The 15,933-nt window shown below is 49.8% G+C and overlaps 2 protein-coding genes across 5 annotated transcripts; one reads left to right on the plus strand and one right to left on the minus strand.

Annotated features, from left to right (window-relative positions):
* Positions 1-340: 340 nt before the first annotated feature.
* On the minus strand, positions 341-15,399 carry LOC136022893 (F-box only protein 6-like). Of its 3 annotated transcripts, XM_065696795.1 has the most exons (7): positions 14,181-15,399; positions 5,516-5,670; positions 3,511-3,819; positions 2,778-2,904; positions 2,472-2,567; positions 2,009-2,144; positions 341-1,334 (listed from the first exon to the last, which is right to left on the minus strand). In XM_065696795.1, exons 3-7 carry the CDS (start codon positions 3,767-3,769, stop codon positions 1,188-1,190), a joined length of 765 nt encoding a protein of 254 aa, XP_065552867.1. In that variant the 5' UTR covers positions 3,770-3,819; positions 5,516-5,670; positions 14,181-15,399; the 3' UTR covers positions 341-1,187. The 3 variants fall into 3 exon arrangements, with proteins under 3 accessions (XP_065552867.1, XP_065552868.1, XP_065552869.1); XM_065696796.1 differs by lacking the exon at positions 14,181-15,399 and having other exon boundaries at positions 5,516-5,823; XM_065696797.1 differs by lacking the exons at positions 5,516-5,670; positions 14,181-15,399 and adding an exon at positions 3,933-4,000.
* On the plus strand, positions 3,618-9,747 carry FBXO2 (F-box protein 2). Of its 2 annotated transcripts, none has more exons than XM_065696798.1 (6): positions 3,618-4,090; positions 5,444-5,716; positions 7,023-7,149; positions 7,247-7,342; positions 7,681-7,816; positions 8,238-9,747. In XM_065696798.1, exons 2-6 carry the CDS (start codon positions 5,467-5,469, stop codon positions 8,370-8,372), a joined length of 744 nt encoding a protein of 247 aa, XP_065552870.1. In that variant the 5' UTR covers positions 3,618-4,090; positions 5,444-5,466; the 3' UTR covers positions 8,373-9,747. The 2 variants fall into 2 exon arrangements, with proteins under 2 accessions (XP_065552870.1, XP_065552871.1); XM_065696799.1 differs by having other exon boundaries at positions 3,619-4,090; positions 5,441-5,716.
* Positions 15,400-15,933: the final 534 nt, after the last annotated feature.

A 15,933-nucleotide genomic window follows, 5' to 3' on the forward strand; every position in this document is an offset into this window, starting at 1 on the left:
AGTCTGTCAGTTCCCATGCACGGGTTACACAGCCGTGGTCTTTCCCCTCTCTGTGGGAAAGCTTTCAGCCACAGGTGGCATTAGCAAGGTGGAATGTGTCTGTCCATCAAGGACACCTGCCAGATATCCTAACAGAGGGCAAGGGGAGCACTGTTAATCCTACACCTGTCAAAGGAGAGGGAAGAAGGCCTTAGCATTGTCTCTGTGCATACAGGGGTAGAAGACTTGGTTCATAGTATTTGAGCTGAGCTTGCTGGTGAGACAATTTGATAACACAGCCAGTACAGAGCCTCTGTGCTCCCTCCAAGTAAAAAGTGCAAGAGTACTCTAGAGCAAGGTCTTGTGCTGCTTTAACACTTTATATAGGGTCAGACTGTTCAGTACAAACCACGTGCTTTGGTAGTACAAAGGCAGGATGGAGAAAGCCCAGCACAGTCAAAAGGCACTTCTGTTGTAAGGGAGCCACCTTAGGAGATTTCTTACCTCCTCTTTCTCTAGTGGTTTATTCAAACAACAGTGGGCTGGTTTGGGGCAGGGAAGGCATGTTCCATTCTGATCTACATTTAAAGAAGCAGTAAGGAAATTAAGTACCAGTGACGCAGCATTTATGAAAAAGGGTTGACGGTTTCCTTATGCTATGAAAGGTCTGATGTGAAAGACACGTTTTTTATACACACTAAAACAGGAAAACAAAATACAAAACCAATTATCCCTGTAGCGGAGCCCTTGAGGACAGCATTGATAACCTGCATGAAACATTGTAGTCTTCTTTGGGGGTTGGAACTAGATGATCTTGAGGTCCTTTCCAACCCTAACTATTCTATGATTCTCTAAGTTCCATAAACAAACAAGAAAGGGTTTCTGTTTAAGACTGAGGGTTTGGCTGCAGCACAAGGACATATTAAGTAGACTAACAGATGTCATTTCTTTGTCCTGGTCTTCCTCCTTTGGAAGGGTACTGGTAATTGCAGTAACATCCACAGTGCAGGAGGAGGAAGATGAGGACAGAAATCCTTCCAGAGGGCCAGGCCTGCAGAAGTTCTGCTCTAGGTAGAACTAGCTGCCTGGGTTTGAGATCAGCTGTGCAAGACAAAGCCAGGACACTCACCCAGAGAGTACAGGCAAATAAGTGCACCTGAGACCACCTGGTTACAGTCCTGAGGTAAAAGCAAACACATATTGTGCCTTTATAACATTGTCAGGGGCCCAATGGTGATGCTGGAGTTGGTCACTCGGATCCCGTACCACCCTGCCCAGAACTGGGTGTCTTGGCCTCCGTGCTGGAACCAGATGTAACGAACTCCAGGTGGGTAATTCTGGAAGGTGTGGGAAATCTGCAGAGAAAGAGGAAAATCCTTCTTGATTTCTCTAAATAAACCAACACTGACCAAGAAGCTTGGACCACTACAGTGAGTCCTGGTCTCCAAAAAAGCTCATTCTAAGGTTATCTCCCACTGAAAGAGCATCATTCCCTTTTTTGAGGGACAGGAGAAAAAAGCCTCTTATTCAGCCTCTACCCTGAGTCAAATGTAACATGAAGCTTGAGTCTTAGATTGCTGTGTAAGAACCTAATGGGGCATCTAGAGCCAAACAAACCAGTTAAACACGTTTAGCAGTTTAAGGAAAGGAACATGGGCAATACTTCAAGTGGCATCCATGCAGTAGTTTTAAAACAAAGTTTTGTGATCTAATAGAAACAAGAGCTGTGCTCTTGTAACTTAGACAAAAAACTTAAATGGAAAACTAGAAACAATTAAAGAGACTGAGCTAAAACAATAGAGGAGCCAGGGTTACTCTATAGGAAACCCTGGGTACCTACAAACCAACCCAAGCTCATTCATAGTACTGCTGCTTCTTCAGCATTGGTAACAGCAACAACTCACCTTTTGCACTGAACAAAGAAGGCTGAAGAGCACAGAAAGAAGGTCCACATGGGACTTCTGGCTAAGACAGGCTTGCAAGATTCAAGTGTCACAATACTGGGGTAAAGCCACTGGGCTGTGCTCACCTCTCTCCACGCAGCATCATTCCACTGCTCTATAACCACCGGCTCGGGGCGGAACTCCGCAAGGACGATGTAGTCTTCAGAAAGCAGCCTCACTGTAAGCTCATAGCGACACCCACAGTCAAATCTGGCAGCATACCTGGAGAGGCAGGGAATAATCAGGGAGCAGGGTTGAATAGTGTTCAGTTTCCTTCAGTGTTCAAGAACAGTCTGCAAAGGGGATCCCCATCTACAGAGGAAAAGGAATGTCACCCCTGTAGCTATGAAGAAGTTCTAATACTTCCAGCTATCCTGCTCTTCACAGGATTGCCCCCTCCTTACAGCCTATTGAATAAACTTAGGATTTAGCTTCTGTTTTACTCAAGCTACAACTCCCAAAGGATAAAGAGCTAATTTTATAGCACCAGAAGCTCAAGAGACCTGGCTTGTCTCTAGGCCAATGCCAGTTTTCAGTGCATACGCTTACCAGTCCTTGACTACAATTTCAGGCCGTTTCTCATCCATCAGCTGGTTCCAGTAGCCTTCTTTCTGCAGGGTGATGAGTTGAGACTTGAAGCACGGCCTACAACAGCAATAAAAACATTCAGTGTCACAAAACACACCTCTTCCCTCTCAATAGCTGCACTTTTCCTGACAGCTTTCCTCTCACCAAAGGCCCACCCCAGACCCTTCTGTTCAGTGACCTGCCTCAAGCCTTCCAACTGTAGTGCCTTTGCAGGCAGATGGGAGGAACCAGGTCTCCAACCCCCGATCACTGGAATCCAGTTCTTACCCATATGAAGTGACGAAGTATTTCTGTACTTTGGGGTCTGCAATATCTCTTCCATGAGGTCCAGGCATATTCTCAATCTTCCATTTATCTCCCTCGTTATTATCAAGTTTCCAGTGCTGAAATTTCTCTAAAAACATCAATATCAAAGGTGAGTGTTAGGACCTCAGTGCAATTTCCAGCTTTTGATAAAGAATCAGCTACGGAAGAATACCAGGAGCCTACTTTGATGAGTTTTCAGATACACTCTATTATTCCTACAGCTGAAAGCGACTCCTGTCTTTATGTTGCCATCACTTTCAATGTGGCTGTCAGCAGCCAGGCCAACAGGGAGCAACTTCCTGACCACATCAGAAACACAGCAATAAAGCAGAATTACAGCAGTCACATTAGTCAAGTCTCTGACAACAGAAACTCCCCAGCTGCTGAACGTTTAATCCCAACACCTAATGGTTTCACTGCCATGTTGTACTTGCTGTGCAAATTAACAGCCGGTCTGCAGCACTGGGGCCTTCGTGACTCCAGAGACGGAGATTTTTCTGCTGGCAACCAAAGACAGGGATTTACTGACAGCTCATGTCCCCAGAGCAGTTTCACCGCAGATCTGCCCCAGCAGAGATCTGTCAGTAGCTGGACAGCCCCACACCACCAGCAGCACTTGAGCGATGCAGGGCACTGACTCATTCTGACTGTTAGGAAACTCTGAGTCCTCTCGACTGTAAATAATTAAACAAACCTTCGGCGCAGGGGTTTTTGATTAGGTTTCGCTTCAGGTGGCAGAGCATGTAGAAGACCTTCCAGTCCGAGACGCTCCCGTCCAAGTTCTGCCGGTAAAACCCCTCACGCTGGCACTTCCGCTTCCACAGGGTGGCCAGATCCACCACGTACCGCCACTGCCTGCAGACGACCCTGCAGGTGCGCAGCAGGTCCCGGGCGGGCAGCAGCGACAGCAGCTCCACCAGGACGTCTTCGGGCAGGTCGCAAATGGTTGTCATGGCAGACCGGCGGCGGCGAGCGCGGCGGAAAGCCCCGGGCACCCACAGAGCTTGGGGAGAGAAGCAGAGTGTTGGCCACTGACGGGCACGGCCCCCGGACGGGACCCCGCCGTGCCGAGGGCCATTGCCCCAGCGCCGCCCGGCCCCCCGGCCCCGGCCCCACCTGCGCTCCCGGACGTGGATGTGGAGCGGCCGCGGCTCTTCCGCAGGGGCGGAGCGCGGGGCGGGCGGCCGGGAAGGAGGCGGTGCCCGCGGCCCTTTATGAGGGAAGCGCGGCCCGGCCCCGAGCCGAGCGCAGGACCCCGCCGGGCAGCTCCGCAGGTAAGGGTGCTCGGGCTCGGTGCGCCGTGACCCCGCGGGGGGCAATGAGGACCCAGAGCAGGGGATGGAAGCGACCCGGGAGGGCGGCCTGGGTTTAAAGCCGCGTGAATCGGGGTGGGAGAGGGACTGCCACCCCTTCCCGGGGCGCTGGGAGTCCTTGCTTCCAGCCGTGCTCCAGCGCCATCCCTCCCTGTTTTCCAGTCATAGTCTTCGGGTCTGTGGTTGAGGGTTGGGAAGGGAAATGGGAAATCCCCAGTGCTACCCCTGTAACAGCCAGGGGATATTAAATGACAGTTTCCCCCTGCTGTCTGCAGTGCAGATAGAGGACACATGGCAGCTTTGCATCCAGAGCACCTGGATTTAGGATGCTGTTACAGTGGTGACTCCTATTTGTTCCATTCCTGGCCTGATCTGGCACTCTTTCCTCACATATCATGTGAGGATATTTCACCTGCTTTATCCCTAGTACTCTCCTGGGCTTAGTAAGGAGTTTGGCTGCATCTGTGCAGTTTGCTGCAGTGTGGGCAGCTTCCCAGCATCAGGGCTCAGCTGAGCTAAAAGCAGCGGCACAGGGCATGGAATGACACAGGCTCTCAATCTGCACGCTCATCTGTCCTTACTCCTGCAGCACCCAGCCCAGGAGCTCAGGGCAGCAGAGAGTGGCTGGGAGTCAGAGCGCAGAATCACTGCGTCCAGTTAAAGCACACACTTGTGACTGAATTGCTCAAGGTTATAAGGCCATAGAAAAAATGAATACTAAAGAATATCAACTGAGTAATTTTCTGTTGTGCTCTGATCCATGCTTTATACAGGCTCATGATGAAGATTAAGTGCCAGCCCCTTGAGGGGAAAAAAGCCTTTCAGATACAGAACAAACTATTGCAAATGGGGTTGGCAGGATGCTCACCGCTGATATTAAGGTGCTGCTCTGCAGCATTCATCATTGGTGACGTTCTTAAAGGCAGAAAACCCACCCAGATGCCTCCCTCTGCAGAGGAAGTCATTGCTAAAGCTGGGTTTTGCAGCAGCAGAGACTTCTGGAAGGACAGATTCCAGTCTGGGAGCCATCCAGACTGCAGCTGTCAGCTACTTGCATTTTGTGGATGGATCTAACCAATGGCTTTCACTTAAAACAGAAAATGTTAATCTACTCATGTGCTTCAGGGCATTAACTTAATAGGAGTCAGGAGGCCTTAAGGTTTGGAAGCAATCTATAACCCAAAATCATGCTTTCAGATAACATGCTGATTTTCCCTTTTTTCCCACTTCATCAGCATTTGACATCACTGTGTGTGGGGGACCTCCTGTCTGAAGTCTGTCTCACTGCTCCTTTTCCCCCCTCTTTCTCAGAAGGCTACATCCAGCCTGGCCCAAGGATGGAGTCCCTCCCTGAAGCAGTCCTGATCAGGATCCTGGCTTCCATACCTGCGGTGGATCTGGTGCTGGCCTGCCGCCTGGTCTGCTGCCAGTGGAAGAACCTGGTTGATGGAGCTGCCCTTTGGATCCTGAAGTGTCAGCAGGAAGGCCTCACTGGAGCAGAGTCACAGGAGAATGCAGAGAACTGGCAAAACTTCTACTTCCTGAGTAAGAAAAGGAAGAATCTCATCAAGAACCCCTGTGGTGAAGGTGAGAGACGGGCATAACAGCCCCAGGATTTCACAGAGGTGACCGGTCACTGGAACTGGCCATCTCCAGTCATTGGAAGAAAGATCTTAGTTGCTACCAGGTTGTAGCATTTTCTTCTTGCCCAAAAGTCAAATCACTTAATGCAGCCAAGTCATTTAATGGGCATGAAGACCCTTGATAATCAGCCTTTGCAAAGGGCTCTACTTGACTTCAACTTCATATAAGCCCCTGCAGGGATCCAAATCGTACAGAAACGTCCTTTGCAGTCCCCATCCAGTGCTGTAATGGGAGACAGAGCCCCTTGTCTAGTCCCTGTACCGGGAGGGGACAGAGCCCCTCTCCAGTGCAGTATCAAGAGGGACATCTGCATTTCTAGGTTGCTTCTTGCTAGACCAGGACAGAAAAGATGAAGCCCTTTCCTGCTCAGGAGCTGGTCTACCCATAGCTCACCAGGCACTTTGGGCTTCCTTCCTTGAAGCAGCTCAGGCAAACCTTGTCTGTATTCTCCTTCCTGCAGCCTGTCAGCCGTGCACACCCCGTGGTTGCCATTATGATGATAATCTATGAACTTTGCTTGCCAGATCTACATGATGCTCAGCAATAAGCAGCAGTAACCAGGCCTCAACAAAAGCAGCAATAAACACATTTCACACATCACAGACCAAAGCAATATCAACACAGCTGCTCCATTCTGTTTACAGATTATCTTTCTGGAAGCATTTCCAACACCCAGGTTCCCTCTGGCTGAGAACCGGAGGAGTCCAGTGTTTAATCCTGCTTCTAGAATACCACTTAACAATTTAGAAAGCTTAGAAATCCAGCAGTCAGCATCCCTCCCCAGGCCGTGCTTGTGTTATAAAACTGGAAGTACTGAAACACAGTTCAGAACACCTAAATAATCCCTCTGGAGTTGAAGTACTTAAATATACCCACATAGCCATTGTACATGGCCATTTTGGCGGGGAATGTTAAAGTCTGTTAATACTCAGTTCAGCCACGCTAAAGATATTTGCCTGACCCCTACTTAAACATCTCTCTAGTCTACATACAAACTGATGATACAATCATAGACTGCTTTGGGTTGGAAAGGACCTTAAAGCTCATCCTTCCACTAGAGCAGGTTGCTCCAAGCTCTGTCCAGCCTGGCCTTGAACACTGCCAGGGATGGGGCAGCCACAGCTTCTCTGGGTAACCTGTTCCACAGCATTCCTTTCACAAGCCAGAAAAAGGTCCCAGGAGAGGTGGTCAGGTTCCCCAGGCCCACAGAAACTAAGACTCATCCAAGTCTCTTTTTTGCCATTTGCAGAAGACTTGCAGCACTGGGGAGAAGTAGAGAATGGAGGTGATGGCTGGAAAACTGAAGAGCTTCCCGGAGACTTTGGAAAAGAATTCCCTAGTGAAGAAGTCCATAAGTACTTTGTTACATCTTATGAGTAAGGCTGCTTTCTTCTCTTACTCAGGGAAGGGGACATGTTTGGTTGCCCCAGTCCCAGGAGGGACTGTGATACCCATTAACATCTTGTGTTTCAGGTGGTGCCGAAAGGCTCAGGTCATTGACCTAAGGGCTGAGGGCTACTGGGAAGAGCTGATGGACACAACCCAGCCTAAAATTGTGGTAAGAGACTGGTAAGTAGCAAGGATGCCTCAGAAGTCAGACAGAGAGGCAAGAAAGAGAGGGAAGGGCATATACTTGCCCTGGACCTTAACACCTCAGCTCCCAGGATCCCCTAGATGTGGGACAGGGCTGGGTCTTGGCTTACAGCACCACAAGCTTCAAATTGGTGTGTGCGGCCTCTAAAGACCAGGTTCGTGTTGTGAATAAGGGGAGGTGGTAGGTTGGGGTAGGAACCATTGCAGAGTTCCACCTCAAACCATGGCTCCAGTACCTTGAGGAGATGGAGCAGGCGTTCAGCAAGATGTGGTTGCGTGCTCTGGCCCTTTTGCAGTGCAGGTCTCCTTTACAGGTATGCAGGGCGCAGTGATGCCGGCTGCCTCTATGAGCTCTGCGTGAAGCTGCTGTCAGAGAATGAGGATGTTCTGGCTGAGTACAAAAGTGAGACCGTTGCTATCCCACAGGACAATGATGCCAACTGGACTGAGGTGAGTTACATTCTGGGCTCAGCAGGTAACACCCAACCTGCAGGAACTGGGAATGTTTGCAAGCAGAGAGAAGCAAGAGAGTTCTAGAGGAAAGGGCATCTGTTGTGTTCTGCGGAGCCATGGCCCTGTGTTTGAATACAGGGATTATACTGGAAGGCTACCGTACATAAAACGTGGGAGCTTGCTGAGCCACCACTGCAGGTGTGAGATGAAGGAGAAGCCTAAAACTGGGAGAGGTTCAATGGCCTCTAAAAACAATGGGAACAAAGCTCCTTCTAGTAACTCCCACTGTAAATGTCCTCACTGCTACCCAACCTGGTAGGTGTGAGTCGGGCAGGGGGGGTGAAGGTTCTGTGCCCTAAAGGGTAGGTTCATGGTGTTTTGACAATTACCAATAACCCTTTTGTGTCTCATCCCAAAGATCTCCCACACCTTTTCCAACTATGGGCCTGGGGTCCGCTTTGTCCGCTTTGAACATGGTGGCCAGGACACGCTGTTCTGGAAGGGATGGTACGGCGTACGTGTGACCAACAGCAGTGTGACAGTGGAGCCATAGCCATGCAGAACTGGGGCCTGCATGCTGGAGCTGACTTCCCTCAGGGCATCCCATGGCCTCTGGATGGTTTCTGCATGGTGCTGCTTCCAGCCTGTAGAGCACGCAGCCTTTCTGCGCATTAACGCGCGTGTGAGATGCCAGGGGCCGCCGTCTGCCCTTCCTCAGGGGGACTGTGCAAAGAATGTGAATGAGATTGTGAACAGGAGAGGCAGCCTCGCCACTTGCACGGATGTTCTGTCAGCTATGAGATCCCCAAAGGTCCTGCAGATCTTGCTTTTAAGGCACTAGCGCCCTGCCTGCTTCCCAGACTTGGGCATCCCTTAACTTTAAGGCACACTTTGGGTGTATTTTTTTAGAAGGTAGAGTAGAAAAAAGGGAAGAAAGAAAAGCATAGTCCTTGTGTGTGAGAACATGCCAGAGCCTTGTCACATCTGAAGCATCACCAACTGCTTCATGAGAACCTTAGTTTCTCCCATTTATAAACCATAGATGTCATTGCTGGCCACAGAGGAGCTCCAGCTTGGCTGCCAAGTGCTGTTAGTTTAATTTTTAGTGAAAATGCAAAGCCATTGGGATGGGATCCTTTTCTACTGTTCCCAGCATCCATTTATCAAGTGCTGGGAACTGAAATCTCTCTGGTGTCCAACCCTGGTGCTTTGTTTAGCTCCCTCAGACAGAGCAAGCAACAGTAATTACTGGGGGAGAGATGCCAAGGCCTTAGGGAAAGGGGTTAGAAGCAAACTGGGGAGGGGGTCCAGGGACAAATTCAAACTCATCTACGCCTTCCTCGCCTCTGCACGCTTCATACAACAAGCACCCTGGTCATCTCCTGGCAGGCAGGCAATACTGTTCACACAGAGCTGTTAGCCCCACTGAATCTCTGTTCTTTCTGCCTACTAGCAGTGTCTGCAAAAAGTACGTGTCTGCCTCCACTCCATATGCTCACTGACAAGACAGCACTTCATACATACTCCCACTAGTGCCTCTTGGTATCACTGAAGGCTGTGAGCCACCATCCTGAACAGACACCTAAAGCTTCCCTGAACCAAGCCTGTTCCTGCTGGTGAGTCCTCTCAGAAGAGCATCCCTTTAATAGAGCTGGTGTTGCCTAGAGAAAGGCGCTTACATTTTTGCATCCATCCGTCTTCCATTTCTGGGCTGCCAGCACATACATACTTGAATGCCACTTTGCATCAAAGTGCACCATTACAAGTGCAGTGTAACTATTATTAACTGTAGCCAGAGCAGAGAGCTTGCAAGCTGGTCATGCATGCTCTGCTTCACCAGGCTTTCTGCACTGGGATGTTTCCAAACCACAGCCACACCAAGCCACAGGCCAGGCAAACACAATAAAGTGACACAGTTATGTGTGGAACTTCCCTTGTGTGCTGGCTGTTTGTGTCCTGTGCTTCAGTATGTGTCTTCTGTTCATTTAGGTGGGCTGATGTCAATAACCAGGAGTCATTGTATCTTGGATAATACCATGAGTCTCTGTGAAAGAGGTACATGTTCCGTTCCCTGACCCAGCAGCCTGAACCTGTCAGAAGCACTTGATGGGCAGAGCAGCAGCCGGCAAAGGGGCACTTCAAACAGTGGGAATTCATATAGGGCACAGAGGAGGTGCAGGAAGGCTCCTACACAGCCCAGCCCTGACAAATGGCCTCCAGGTGATCTCTGTCTGCAGCTCTGCTGTGAGCTGAACCTTGTTCTGACCCAGGAGAGTCCAGAACCAGTTCAGAATTTAAGCCTTTCCCCTCCATCACCCCTGCTCTTATGTCCTCTGCACATCAAACCAAAGGGCATCACAGCCACCTCTGCTGCAGACACCGCTTAGTAGTGAGCTACAAAGACTAGAAATGTCCTCCAAAACAGCCCTCAAAATAGCTGGATGATGAGAGCTAGAGGGAGAGTTTAAGGTGTGATCTCCTCACTCCTGGCCAAGGCATCCTTACCCTGCCTGCTTTAACACTGAGTGCCACTAAGAGAAGGCCTACACACAGCACTCCACACAGCTCCTTCTGCTCTCAGCAGCTGGCATCTCATGTTCTGGGTGCCAGCTGCATCCTGGTGCCTGCAGTTGTACAAGATCCCATTGTGATTTTCTTTTCTACGAAGTCCATCACAGCTAGTCCTGGCTATGAATGCCATTATACTTAAAAGGGGTGGTTGGGGTTTGTTTTCCATAGCAGCTTTTACAGGAAGTCTCTTGCAGAGGAACAGACCAGAGCAAGCTGGGGCCCTGGCAAGGAAGCACTAGCATACATCTCTTGTCAAGTCTTACTGATTTTTTCTGTGTGAAGCATCTATTCTTACCCATCTGGGGGGTTTGTGGACAGATGGAGAAATTTCCTCCCCCATCAGGCATTCAAGACTTGGGATGGGAGGAATGGGGGAGAAAAGAGAGCAAAATCTATCTAACAATTCCCTGTTGCTTGCAGCAAGTTGTTCCAGCCAGTTGTAAAAGGGAGGGTAGTTTAGGAGACTGATTTCCCCTAAATCAAACGGCTTGTAGGGGCTGGGAACACCACTTCCTGAAAGCCAGGACAGTGGGGCGTTAGCCTAAAGCTATGGCTGAGATGAACATGGTCACAAATAGGTTGGAAAGCCAGTAAACTACCCTTGCATTTGGGTCCACAGGCATGCCAGGAGTGTTAAACCTCCAAAGAAGTGGAGAACACTGGGCTAGTGCAGAAACATCCCCTGGGCATCCCTTTGCAGTTCAGACATAGCCATTCCGACCCCTCCTTCAGTGCTGTCCTATACCATACAAGTATCTCAGGGGAAAATAAAGTCCATGGGTGAGCAGCACTGGCACTGAGCTAAGACAATTCCTGCATCTCCTTCCATCCAGCTAGTTCCGCCTGACATCCTTCCGGCAATGACTGCCCTGCCCTTCTCAGTCTCCTTACATATTAAGGAGAACAGGGCCTAAAGATGCTTTGGGGGAGGCCCTTTAGAGAACAGCTATAGTGAGCTCAACTGGGAAGTCTCAAGGAAGCAGGAAAGCTTTAGAAGCATAACTACTGAGAGCATAACTAGAGCGTAATTACCAAGACAGCGACGCAAGAGAGCTGAGCTCCTTACACAGCAGCCTGTGTAAAACAGAGGCACCCAGACAAACCAGAACCTGACAGACATGGTCACGACTGGTGTGTGAGGAAGAGGTGCTGCAGGAACAGAATGGCCAGACACAGCCAAGAGAGCACACGAGCACGCTTCTGGGCTCAGCGTCAGCCTCCCTCGTGTATTGAGGAAGAGTTTGTCTCATGCCAAGACCGCAGTGGAGATTCCCAACCGCCTTCACCTTCCCAGCAGCTCCAGGCTCCGGTACGGTGCCCCAAAGGCCAGCCCGTTCGAAGACCACACACTGGGGCTGCCAAAACCTCCGGTTATCCCCGGCCCCGCTGCTCTCCGCAGCCGCTGCCGAGCGCTGGTGTCAGCAGAGGGCACTCGGGCTACAGGCACCGGCCCCGGGGCTGCTGCTCCGGCCGTGCCCAGAGACCCGCGGCGCAGCTGCCCTGTACCCCTGCAAGTGCGGCACTTGCGGGCCTGTTTCTCATTGCTGCACCTCGTTTCTTGTGGCTGCAGCTTAGGCTCAACTTCGCGTTTTCTCTTCTCCTCTTTACATACCTGCTGCTATGGTCTGCAGAGCAGCTTTGCTAGGCAGGCCGCAATGCTTACCCCACTTTTGCTATACAGACTCTAATGCTTTTCCCTGCCATCTGGGACACCCCATGTATTTTTGGAAGTACTTGGCCAACAGGCACTCACAGCACACTTGTCTTGGATGCAGGCAGTCTTTTAAACTGTCACTGCACAAATCAGAAGCTTTCTTGGACACAGATCAACACCTGCCTTTCAAACTCAATTGGAAACAGCACAACTCGCCCAACGCTATCCTAGAGCATTGATTTAAGAGTATCACTCGAATCAGTAACATTCCTTTCCTTGCAGAATATCTTCCTACCTTAATCCAGCCCACAAGCACCAGAAGAATCATGGTCAGAGCAGCAGGGCTGTCTGCATCCCCATCTACACTGTGCCAGGCACTCGCTGCCACTTCAAATACCTCCCTTGCATGCAAAGTTCAGCAGCCCTCCCCAGCAAAGCAGAGTCCAAGCTATACTACACATGCCCTTGGCTAACCTCCCTTGTAGGCACTTAGAGCAACTCATCTGGAGTTGTTATCTGTGCACATGAAGCACAGCACAATCCGTGCACCCAGAAAGGCAGAGAGGCCACAATGAAGTTGTAAGAGTGCTGACTGGGCTGATGGACGGTGGGGAAACACATCTCACTGAAGCAGGAACAGGAGCACGGGGCTAACCAGGGAAGGGAGCACGCTTCGGCAGCAAGATACCTCCCACTGAGCAGAAGAACCAGGAGAAGAGAACATGCTGGGGAGTGTTCTGTGAGGCAGCTGCCTGGTGGGGACAGGGTAGAAGGAGAGCCTGGTTAGTGGGATGGGTTGTACGGGCACTCGCAGGTAAGAGCATTGGAAAGCACAGGGGTACTAAACCCACAGACATGTGCACGTGTCCACAGCCACACAGAGCATTTCAGAAACCGCCCCTTTGGCCTTCCTGCATTGCCAGGATGTCCTCAGACACCGAGGGAAGAGGCTAGTTTTCCTGAGCCCAAAGCTCCTCTGAGGAAGGCCAGGAGACGCGGGCAGAGGGAGGATGATACCTGCAATCCTTCCAAAAGGTCCTGAAGTCAAGCAGTGCCATTTCCACCTCACCACACACCACGCAGCTCCTCTTGTTAATGTTGACATGTGAAGCATTGCAAAACGAAGCAGATAAAATCCCGATCCAGATGTGAGGGATGACTCTGCATTTGTAAATGAAACCTAATTTCATGTTGACTGTGCCATACAAGGAGAAATAATGAACTGGATTAAGATGAAATCTTGTTCACGCGTGCTGAACAAAAGGCAATTAATTGCCAGTAGGATTATTGTGAAGTCTTTCTTGCTTAGAGAACTGCTATCAGTTAGAGTCGAGGTGCTGGTGGAGGGGCCCTGCTTACTGGAGCAATAACTCTGCCTGGACATACAAATACAGTGCAAAGGCTCAGTTAACCACATAGAGACTCCTACCTTGCTTTCGCACCAGTCTCTCTTGCCAGTTTGCATACAGGAAAGAGATGCTTTAAAACCAAACAGCCCCAGGCTTGTCTACTCCAAGTCTCCTTCTCCTATCTCTGGCAGACCCCTTCCCGTCTGTACATCACTCCTGACACAGATTCATCCAGCCTTTTTTCAAAGCTTTCTGACTATGAAGGCTTTACCCCCTGCAAAACCTTTCTTACACTCCTTCCCCACACTGAGACACTTCCTCCCTGTTATCCAAGCTAAGTATCTGCTGCAGCCCCTGCTGCTTGCCTGCTCCACAGCAGAGCCACCTTCTACCTACCTGTCATGACAACAAGCAAGATCATTCCTGTCTCTTCTAGGAAAAGGATCCAGTGCCATTGCTCTCACAGGAAAATGAGGGAAGGCTTGGCACAGAACTAATGATTTGATAAAAGAGTTCAGCACTGCATGGCACATCACTTGGGGAGAAATTCATGCACTGCTGGGTACATTCACCACCATATGGGAGCCCTAAGCCACCACTAGTCTGTGGGACACAAGCGAAAACGCAACAGAACAGATGTGGTGGTGCTGATGGGTGGTGGTACATCACACAAACAGTTGGCATGGAGAAGCAAATCCTAGTTCTAGCTGGGAAGCTCCAGGGTGGGAACAGCAGCCAACACCAGCATGGCTGGAACAAGAGGAACAGCTGTGTGGAACTCACTGACCTACTCCAACAGCAGAGGGAAGCTGAAAGGGATCCTACTTTGCCAGCTTGCGACAGCCCCACCTTCCTGACAGCAGCAGCTCCACACGTCCCATCAGAGCAGGGATCTGTAACAGCTACAAATAAAAGGCACGGAGTGAATTTGCAGACAATTTACTTGGAGAAAACACTTCTTACTTTCATACCAGGTTAAAAAAAAAAAGGTAAAATTAAAGCCTGTCAAAGCCTGCAGCACTGGCATTGACAGACAAAAATTACTTAACAGGAAAAAAATGGGCAGGGAAAGCGATTTTCTTTGCCTGCATTGCCAGGGGAATTAAATCTTGGTTTTTTTCCCCCCGTCACCACCAAGTGGAATAATCCAATATATTAAAACTAATGTGCTTCTTGTATTTATTGCTGTGTGTTTGACCTAACAGAATTTTATTCCTACATTCAAAATAAAAACATTCCGGAAGGCAGGCTGCAAAGCTCTAGATCAATTACTACCCCCTCCAACAGCAGAAAAGTGAGTTATTTCTTGTAAAAGGCAAAAAAAAACCAACCCTAAACTAGAAAATAATAATAAAAATCCTCCTTTCCCCTTGTGCAATGAGTTCTGCACTGCAGAGCTGGTGGATTTCAGCAATATTGGGTTTGGTTTCTAAGCAACATTAAAGAAAAACAATCAGGCAGCCTCAGTCACCCTTTTCAGATGCTCATGTCCCCATCCTGCACTGTAAAAACTCAGTCACCCACCATCACTGGTAACCAGGGCTTGGGAGAGCAGAGGCCACAGCTTCCCACTGTCCCCTTGGGGACTGTGTCGGGTTCAATTGCTCCCAGCAGTGACAGACTCATAGAATCAGCTAGGTTGGAAAAGACCTTTAAGACCATCAAGTCATGCAGAACAGCCTACACAAGGCAGCTCTTGTTGGTAAGCAAAGCCAAGAAACACAGCATTGGATGTGAGAGGGGTAGATAGAAGTGCACAGAGGCAGGAGGATAACTCGCACTCACCCCAAATCATGGAGGCAGACACGAAAACACTCCTCCAACCCAGGCATGGGGCAAGCCCTCAGTTATGCCAGGCACAGGATGCCACTGTGCTGGGAGGGGTCTGGACCACCACACAAACTGATCCTCCTCTCCTGCTTGCAAAGCTCTGACACCTCGCTTTGAGGGACTAACTGGAATAATAACCTGGATCTGGGGATGCCCAGAGGCAACACCAGATCCTAGTGACACCCCTGGGGGCTGTCTCTGGAGTATCCAAGCTAAGAGCCCTCAGATCAGAAACAAGGAACACTAATACTTGCTGGTGCAACTATGCCACTGTTTCTCAAGGCATGGGCAACCCTACCCAGGGCAGGGGCTGCTGAAAATGCATCACGGTACATCTGAGGCAGCAGAGAACTTCTGTCTTCCCTAGGAATTCTATGGTAGCAGTGGTTCTGAAGAAAAGCAGAAAAGCAAAGGAAATTACACCGATTAGTTGCCATTGGGTGTTTCAGCTGCTCTACTTATGGTTTGATACACTCCTCACAGAAAAGGAGGTGCTGCTCAAGACAGTTATGAAGCTCAGTGCTCCTGTTCCTAGCAGAGAGTTTGGGATTCAGTACGGATGGAAAAGAGGTAGGAAAGGGGCTTTGATACAGGCAGGTGAGCCTAAAAAGCAAGCTCATCCTTAAATAAACATGGCATGCATTAATTTCTGATCTGTATGTAGACAGTGCTTGCTCCAGGAATGAGGGCCACAATATACCTGTGTGCTT

Source organism: Lathamus discolor, chromosome 16 (assembly GCF_037157495.1).
Source record: "Lathamus discolor isolate bLatDis1 chromosome 16, bLatDis1.hap1, whole genome shotgun sequence".
Taxonomy (NCBI): domain Eukaryota; kingdom Metazoa; phylum Chordata; class Aves; order Psittaciformes; family Psittacidae; genus Lathamus; species Lathamus discolor.